At 44.5% G+C, this 9,209-nt stretch overlaps 1 protein-coding gene across 2 annotated transcripts in view; it reads right to left on the bottom strand.

The window, feature by feature from the left end:
- Nucleotides 1-572: 572 nt before the first annotated feature.
- gabbr1b (gamma-aminobutyric acid (GABA) B receptor, 1b) overlaps nt 573-9,209 on the bottom strand; it is a 93,911-nt gene continuing 85,274 nt past the window's right edge. For both annotated transcript variants that reach the window (XM_076301539.1, XM_076301542.1), the window contains 6 exons: nt 8,280-8,387; nt 7,551-7,644; nt 5,180-5,307; nt 3,873-4,001; nt 1,771-1,914; nt 573-889 (listed from right to left, as the gene is read on the bottom strand). In XM_076301539.1, coding sequence (XP_076157654.1) covers nt 605-889; nt 1,771-1,914; nt 3,873-4,001; nt 5,180-5,307; nt 7,551-7,644; nt 8,280-8,387 — 888 coding nt within the window. In that variant the 3' untranslated portion in view covers nt 573-604. The remainder of the gene's footprint in view (nt 890-1,770; nt 1,915-3,872; nt 4,002-5,179; nt 5,308-7,550; nt 7,645-8,279; nt 8,388-9,209) is intronic.

Genomic DNA, 9,209 nt, shown 5'->3' with positions numbered 1-9,209 from the left:
TCTGATCTGTGTCATCTCACTGTGAATGTGGTTTGATTTCCTGCTAACAGAACAACAAACACAAACCTCCACCCCATCAAAACCAAAATGGCACATCCACCCCCTCACAGGCTGCACAAAGAGAGGGTAAGAGAAAGAGAGAAAGAGGGGGAGAAAGAGAGAGAGAGAGAGAAATGCACGTTTGTCCTCCACTTCAAGTTCCTTGTACTCTGTCTCATCCTGCACAAAGATAGGGAAAGAGAAAGAGAGAAAGAGAAAGAGAGAAAGAGGGGGAGAAAGAGAGAGAGAGAAATGCATGTTTGTCCTCCCCTTCAAGTTTCTTGTACTCTGTCTCATCCTGCACAAAGAGAGGGAAAGAGAGAGAGAAAGAGAGAGAAATTTACATTTGTCCTCCCTTTCAAATCCCCCGTACTCTGTCTCCTCTTCTCCTCCGCTGCTCCTCTCTGATCTCCTCTTCTCCTCCTCTGCTCCTCCCTGATCTCCTCTTCTCCTCCTCTGCTCCTCTCTGATCTCCTCTTCTCCTCTGCTCCTGACGCCTCCTCTTCTCCTCCTATGCTCCTCTCTGGTCTCCTCTTCTCCTCCTCTGCTCCTCCCTGATCTCCTCTCACTTGTAGAGCAGGGGCAGGCGGCTGGTGTGGCAGTGGTTGCGGCTGATCTTGCCGTCGGGCTGGTAGAGGTTGGAGGAGTTGGAGAAGGACGGGGGCAGCGCTTGGTTGTCGGACGAGGGCAGCGGATAGCCCGGAGGGGGCAGCAGGGCCTTGGGGTCGCCCTGTGGGGCAGACACGGGCGGCGTGCTGTGGTTCTGATTGGCCGAGGAGGGACGCCGGCGAGAGCGGAGAGCCTGCCTCTCGGACAGCTGGTTCCGCAGGTCGGACACCCTCTCCTCCTTCTGCAGAGCGAACACACAAAACACACACACACACACACACACACACACACACACACAGACACAGACACACACACACACACACAGACACACACACACACAGACACACACACAGACACACACACACACACACACACACACACACACACACACACACACACACACACACACACACACACACACACAGACACACACACACACACACACACACACACACACACAGACACAGACACACACACACACAGACACACACACAAGTCAGATTACATACATACACACAATCAGATTCTTTTGGCTTTCTAAAGGTCATAGTCCATTGCACCATGGACTATATATTAGTCACACACCCTTTTCCTGTTTAATCTGTGAATCTTAACAAAGTCAAGTTCCCATACCAAAAATACACATCCTGTATGCCCATCTTCAGACATGTAACGGGAAAGAATGCATGTGGGCACTGGTGCACTTAGTGTGACTAAGTGCATCAGTAGTGTGTATGTGTGTGTGGTGTGTGTGTGTGTCTGTGTGTGTGTGTGTATGTGTGTGCGTGTGTGTGTATGTGTGGTGTGTGTGTGTGTGTGTGTGTGTGTGTGTGTGTGTGTGTGTGTGTCTGTGTGTGTATGTATGTGTGTGTGTGTGTGTGTGTGTCTGTGTGTGTGTGTGTATGTGTGTGCGTGTGTGTGTATGTGTGTGTGTGTGTGTGTGTGTGTGTGTGTGTGTGTGTGTGTGTGTGTGTGTGTGTGTGTGTCTGTGTGTGTATGTGTGTGTGTGTGTGTGTGTGTGTCTGTGTGTGTGTGTATGTGTGTGCGTGTGTGTGTATGTGTGTGTGTGTGTGTGTGTGTGTGTGTGTGTGTGTGTGTGTGTGTGTGTGTGTGTGTGTATACCTCCTGGATGATCCTCTGTAGCTCTTTGTTCTCTCGCTCCAGCTGTCGGCTCTTCTCCTCGTCATTGTTGTTAGTGGAGGAGCCCGTCTTCATCGTCTCCTGCTGGTCCGACTGCCACTCGCCACGAGTAATCAGCCTCCGCATCTGGCACACACACACACACACACACACACACACACACACACACACACGTTGCACTCCATGAGCCTGATGTCTTTTCTTGTGGATCTTTTCTAACACTCACACTGACCAAGGGGCTTGCTTTTGTGGGTGTGAATGAGGGGATCATTATATCGTGGCACTCGACATCTCACTTCAACTCAAGCACAGTCTGTTCCATACTGCATGACTGCCTCAGCATACAGCCCAGCCCCAGACAACATGACAAATGTCTATAAGCTGAAATGGGTAGCTATTAACACGGCACTCCTCTCTGTTTGAGAGCAGGCTGGGTGGGTGGACGTGGGTGGAGAGAGTGTCCATCTCCGCCGGGCACTCACATGCACACTCTCTCATCACACACCAGTGGGCAGCACTGCTGTGCCGGAACCGCTCATCAGCGACTCGACATCTCCAAGGGGAAAACAAATGGGCTTCCAAGCACACGACCGTTGTTAATAGTGAAAGATAAATGCTTCTGTGACTGAGATTTCAAATGGTTTGTTATTCATTCTGTCCTTCTATGATCTCCAATAGCCGGTGTTCTAATTTGTGTCTCCTATGCAGTGACATATCAACCCCAGCCTTAAAGACTTTTTATATTGGAGCAGGAGGAGGATATTAATGACATACTGTGCGTCAACTCGTAAACAACTTCCCCGCAGAGATCTGAGGCTCTAGTTACTTCACTAAAGAAATAATGAGCATTGCATAGCAGTTAATGTGGCCTGTGTGTCGATAACAAATCATTACTGTTTACCAAAGTTGTTTACACATTGAAACACAAGGTCCAATTACTGGAACCAGCAACTCACAAAACCTTAAGCCACAGCTGCAAAGCTGCAAGTACATTTCCTGCTTTGCAATTCTATAACTCTGTTTAAAGAAACACAAACACAATTCAATACATATAGCCACATTCTGATTGCAAGAGACTAGCAACGAGGCACCTTGGAATGTTAACGTAATTCAGCTTTTAGAGGCGAAATGACTATTGGTGATGCAAAAGGTTGTGTGACAATGTTAATATAATTTAACCTTTTGATGCAAAAGGCCACTATGTGTACAGTTTAAAACCTCACACTGACATTCAAAATGGTCTACTTTACTAGTTGTAATGGAAGAAATGCATTGGTCTGATCACCCACATATAGGAAGCTGTGTATAGTCATTTCTTTAAGTAGTCTATTTTGTAAAGGACAATACAGGCATTTGTGCAACACAAGCAATTTGTGCAACACAAGCAATTTAAAACATTATGTGAAAAACACAGTATGCATATCTTCATTCCTGCCCAAAATGTATTTGTGTTCAATACACTTCATATGACATATGATTCTTACCAGAAGACAATTCACTCATTGTATGGTGCAATGTAAGTACAGTAAAGATGCACAGGGCATACAATATGACTAGACAACATTATGAAGTGCAGTATTTTGGACGAGCACTGTACAGTATAAGCCTTACACCAAAAATACAAAGGCGTAATTGCCTTATACACAGAAGGAACACGTGAGGCTTGTGATGCAAAACACAAATAAAAAGATAATTTCCCATGTAGTTTCAGCAGCATACTGTATGTATGGTGATTTGTATTCAGTGTGTGTAGTAATACAAGAGCAGTGATTTGAGAAATCAGTTTTATTCTCGAAGGAATGCAATCACAAAAAGTGTAATTGGATGTGTGTTGAAACTGTTGAAAATCTCTCCGGAATCAATCTACGTGCTTGTGTGAAGGCTACAGGGCAGATATCTACCGCATAATGCAACTGCAGATAAGCCGATACCAAGAAATAGGCTCAGCTAACGGTCGACTTGCAGCAGTGCCAAAAATGGAAATGTTTTTTTTTTTCACTTGACGCTAACACTGTAGTGTGTGTGTGTGTGTGTGTGTGTGTGTGTGTGTGTGTGTGTGTGTGTGTGTGTGTGTCTGTGCTTACCTTTGGGACAAACAGCACCACTAGAGTGATGTAGACAGAAAAGACGATGGCCAGGGAAGCGAAAGCAAAGGAGGCATCCTGCTTGGACGACAAGATCATGGTGACCGGAGCAGTGATCATACACAAAACCTACAGAAGTAAAGAGAGAGAGGGAGAGAGAGAGAGGGAGAGAGAGAGAAGGGGAAAGAAAGAAAGGTCATAGACGGCACCATAGGAGGAGAGAGCACTCTCCTACAAAGAGCAAGACTCACAAAGAGTGACATGAGACATTCCTCTAATTCAACAATTCAATTCAAACAGTTGAAGTTCAGCATTCACTACGGTTACACAATAGATTTCCAAAGCTTGCACAAAATTATAATACCATAAAATCATTCAGATAAAAGTTCATTTTTTTCAATTACGCTGAAAGACTGATACACCCCACTGCAGACTTGGTGGTGATTAAAAGACCCTTTTATGGGACATCAGAGCCGCCGATGCTTTGTGTGTCCAACCAATCACAGAAATGGCCTTTAAGTCCAGGGCTGGCCAGCTGAGCCGGGCTCTTTCAGCTGCAGCCAAGTGAATTAGAGCTCATCAAAACAGCGGCATCTCTGCTGCCAGATCATTTAACCAGGAGAGGGCCGACAAATCCCCCCCCCCCCCCCCCGAGCATGGTGGTGGACCAGAGGAGAGGGAAGCAAAGTGAGGTTCCTGGAAAAGCACTTCGGGCAAGAGAACCATGTGGCTTTCGGAATCTCACACACACAGAGACACACACAGACACACAGACACACACACACACACACACACACACACACACACACACACACACACACACACACACCCTTCAGAATGTCAAACACCCCCCTACAAATGCCACACACATGCTCTCTCCCCACAGCAGAGTTCAAGCCAGAGGACGGACAATGGGAATGAATTTGCATGGACATTTGTGCATATGAAAAATGGTTCCAAAAAAGGGGCAAAGTCTAGCTCCTCTATTGCGTTTGGCTTTTGTTAACATGACTTAAGAGTACATCTGGTATGTTCATAGAGTACAAAATTGGGCTATGGCCTATAGACATGTGAGCTAGTATTTATTGTAATGAATCTTCTGTATGCCTACCATGACAGGAAATCATATACTTTGTCACAAAAATACACACACGCACGCACGCACGCACGCACACACACACACACACACACACACACACACACACACACACACACACACACACACACACACACACACACACACACACACACACACACACACACACACACACACACACACACACACACACACACACACACAAACTTACAGAAACATTGTAGATAGCCATTCCCACAGCCCTGTGATCGTTGATCTTCTCTGTAGAGACAGATTTGGTCTCATAGGCCAAGAAGATGCCCAAGAGAAGCAGCAGCCCTTTATATCCATACACCACTCCTGCAGGTGAAAAACACACACATTCACACACACACACACACACACACACACACACACACACACACACACACACACACACAGAGAGAGAGAGAGAGAGACACACACACACAGAGAGATAGCTTGAATTGATCTCCTGCTGTAACAGAAATACATCGCAATAGCTTCTGTGCAACAGTGCTTTAAATCACAGCTAACCATTTCTCCACAGAACAGCCAAAAATGTCTATACTCAGAATGAATTAAATTATAGTTAAATTAAAATGATAAAACACACAGTAATAGAACGCAAGATCTGATGATTCACTTGACTTAAAAGCAGTGAAAGTATCTGAAAGTTCAGCAAGATTAGACTCCGACAGAATCTTAAAAGGGGATGTGTTCTTGGAAAGACGGTGATTATCTTGCCACAGTCTGCACAGAATTCGTAATTACTCCTGAGTCAAGACTTCTTCCTCGAAGCAGGATGGGAAAGTCTTGGCCAACGCAGCACTTTCACAAGCTTTGACCTTCTGACTCTGGGAATGTTTAAGGACAACTACTACGGAATCAGGAAGCAACGCTGGCCATAATATAGCCCTATCCCTTAATCCTGCAATCAAGGGTGGGCAATTTGCACACATGGTCAAGCTGTTTGCAGGTTCTCATTTTCACCACACCAGCAATACACCGAACGCATACTGAAGATCTTAGATCAGAAACACACACATACACACACACACAATGCACTCCATGAGCCACATAACACATTCACAAGTCCATCCACTGAGCTCCTTGGTTTTACACAGTTAGCAAGTAATATCAAAGTCCTTGTTAATCCTAATTATCTGTTAGTTCTCATAATAAATATGGTCCATTGTCAAGGGTCAATTTTATCCATGTTTATAGATAAATATAAAAAGATTTTTCATTATGGAGAACAGAAGTATAATTTAGTGAACAATGGGGGAAAACAGGATGAGAAAAGTGAATATTAGTCAGCCCTTGTGGCTTACCAATAAGTGACCAAACAAATAGTCTTAAACAGCATAAATTGTGCTTTGATGAAAGCATACTTGGCCATCCCCTCATTAGCAGGTGACTTGGTCATTAAGGGAACACAATACAAGTTTACTTACATGACACGTCTCATATACAGGGGGAATTCTATGGGCTGCACTACAATGCAGCACTACAAAACTGCCAATTATTGTCAGTCTATTTCTCTTATTTGTTTAAAATGGGCATGTAGTTCTGATAATGGTATTATAAAAGCATATAGTACAAGAAAATTGTTACTATAATTCTTGCAAACTTCAATTTTATGTCTAATGTGTTATTTTTATTCACTCTTCCACAACCAATTGTTCAGGTCATGATTATTAATAACATCATTTTAATATAATACAATATTTTTCTGTTTTCATTATTATGACAAGACAGTATTTCTGCAATTTTTCATGGTGCTGAATAAAGTGGCTAAAATGCCTCCGGCGTAGAAAAAATAAAGTAACAAAGCATTCCACTGTAGCCTAAACACATCTGATTTATCACTCTAGAAAGCCTTTACAAAATACTACACAGTCAGCCTTTAAAGTCTCTGTAGAAGACGCCATTTGTAGTTGAAGTCATTGGATGCTGACAGCTAATATGCGGAGTGGCCAATCAGAAACGCCACAGTCCCCAAGCGAAGCCACGAGCAACTCTGGCTCCAGCGCTTGCATCTGTGTGTGCACAGTAAGTTCTGAGCGAAGCGCTTTAGAGAAGCTCCGTGCAATGAAACACATAATGCGAGGAAACAAATATGTCACAACACCCACATCTTCCCAATAAACACATTGAGGAGTAGCTTTGATTGGCTGGCTGCTTTCGCACCATACAGAAATGACCACATTGCAGTAATGCTGCAAGTGAAACATCTAGCCACGCAGTACAACCATCCTTTCCAATAACTGGGGGACACAACAATTCCATAGTGACATTTTCAATCAGTAAGATAATGGTTTCAATTCGTTATGAGGGGTATAAAACAGACAAATGCTGATTTGGCTGGGAATTCGGACAAGTAGACAAGTAGTGTGTGTGTATGTATGTATATGTGTGTGTGTGTGTGTGTGTGTGTGTGTGTGTATGCGCGCGTGTATGTGTTTGCATGTGTGTGTGTGTGTGTGTGTGTGTGCGCGTGCGTACGTGTGTGTGTGTGCGTGTGTGTGTGTGTGCGCGTGTGTTTCCTTCATATGATTTCCGTGTGTGTGAGTGAGACTCACCTAGCCAGGTGTTCATCTTCTCTGAGCTGCAGTGCTCCAGTAGGGGTTCAATCAAGACGTCCAGATCCCCTTTAGGAGCCTCACGGGTGAACTTCTGCTCAACACAACGGGGAGTCACACACAGACACACACACACCCAACACAACGAGGAGTCACACACAGACACACACACCCAACACAACAGGGAGTCACACACAGACACACACACACCCAACACAACGAGGAGTCACACACAGACACACACACCCAACACAACGGGGAGTCACACACAGACACACACACACCCAAACATGTTAGGCCTGTTAGGCCTCATTTTGACGATCTATGTTATGATCTATGATCTATCTCTTATCATCTATATGATCTATATACCATTATTCACACCATGGGTTGTTATTCAGGTGTGAAGCACATGTAAATTACTCCCAATTGTTCCCAGAAACTACAAATTCACAAATTAAATACTAATGACAGAGTAGAGCAGGTGCACCCGATTATGACACCATCACCATCTCCCACCACAGTAGTTCACACAGGAAGTCAGGCAATTGCACAACAGGAAGATAGATGTTTATACAGGAAGCAGAGATATAAAAAGGTGCATATGTGGTGAGTGAGTGTGTATGTGTGTGTGTGTGTGTGTGTGTGTGTGTGTGTGTGTGTGTGTGTGTGTGTGTGTGTGTGTGTGTGTGTGTGTGTGTGTGTGTGTGTGGTGGGGGTAAGCATTACCTCCACAGTGATGTGCAGGGGATCAACTATCTGCCAGATCATGAGGGACGTGATGTCGATGACCAACAGAATGCCCACAGTGGCGTACAGCTTCCAAGGGTCCAGGTGCTGATGGGATAGAGGAGGACCCAAATGTCAGAGGAAGGAGAGAACTGGTGTGGTGGCTGGGGGGCAATTACATTGCAAAGAACAAATATTGAACAACTTCTGCAAAATGCACGCACACACATGCACACGCACACACACATGCGCGCACACACACACACACAAACACACACACACACACACACACACACACACACACACACACACACACACACACACACACACACACACTCACACTCTCACACACTCTCACTCACACACACACAGATATGAATTTATTGACACATACCAAATAAACATCTGTACACTGTAAATTACACACACACACACACACACACACAAGAATACACTGTCAATAGAGAGAAGGTGTATTGGATTCTTATTTGACGCATTACTCTCTGACCCGATCAATGTAGCTGCCCTTGATTTATGTTTTTTAAAAGAACACAAGCTCCAGGAAATAAGGGAAAGGGCGAGAGAAAGGCTGGAGATTAATGAGAGAATGCTTCCGCACCACAAACTACAGGGCTGCAGGTTTTCCATTAGCACTAACTCTACTCCATCAATCATCATGAGCGGAGATGGTGCAAGACACATTCCTCCAAACAAACACATCTACAGAGGCTAAAACAACCATCCCTACACACAGATAGCCATTCACCCTTTTATGTGTAGGATACTAGGAGATCATTGGTCTGTCAGTATGGATGGACATATGTGAAACTATGTATGTATGTATGTATATGTTAAAGTATGTATACACGATATACTGTGGTAATATGGTGGCAACTGGTAAGCTACCAGGCTAATTTCTTTTGTGTTTGT

Source organism: Alosa pseudoharengus, unplaced genomic scaffold (genome assembly GCF_046254945.1).
Source record: "Alosa pseudoharengus isolate Yale_2024_CS ecotype anadromous, Long Island Sound unplaced genomic scaffold, YU_APseudo_1.1 YU_APseudo_1.1_scf_23, whole genome shotgun sequence".
Classification (NCBI taxonomy): domain Eukaryota; kingdom Metazoa; phylum Chordata; class Actinopteri; order Clupeiformes; family Clupeidae; genus Alosa; species Alosa pseudoharengus.
Note: the sequence above shows the minus strand (reverse complement) of the source record. Positions and strands in the feature narration are given on the sequence as shown.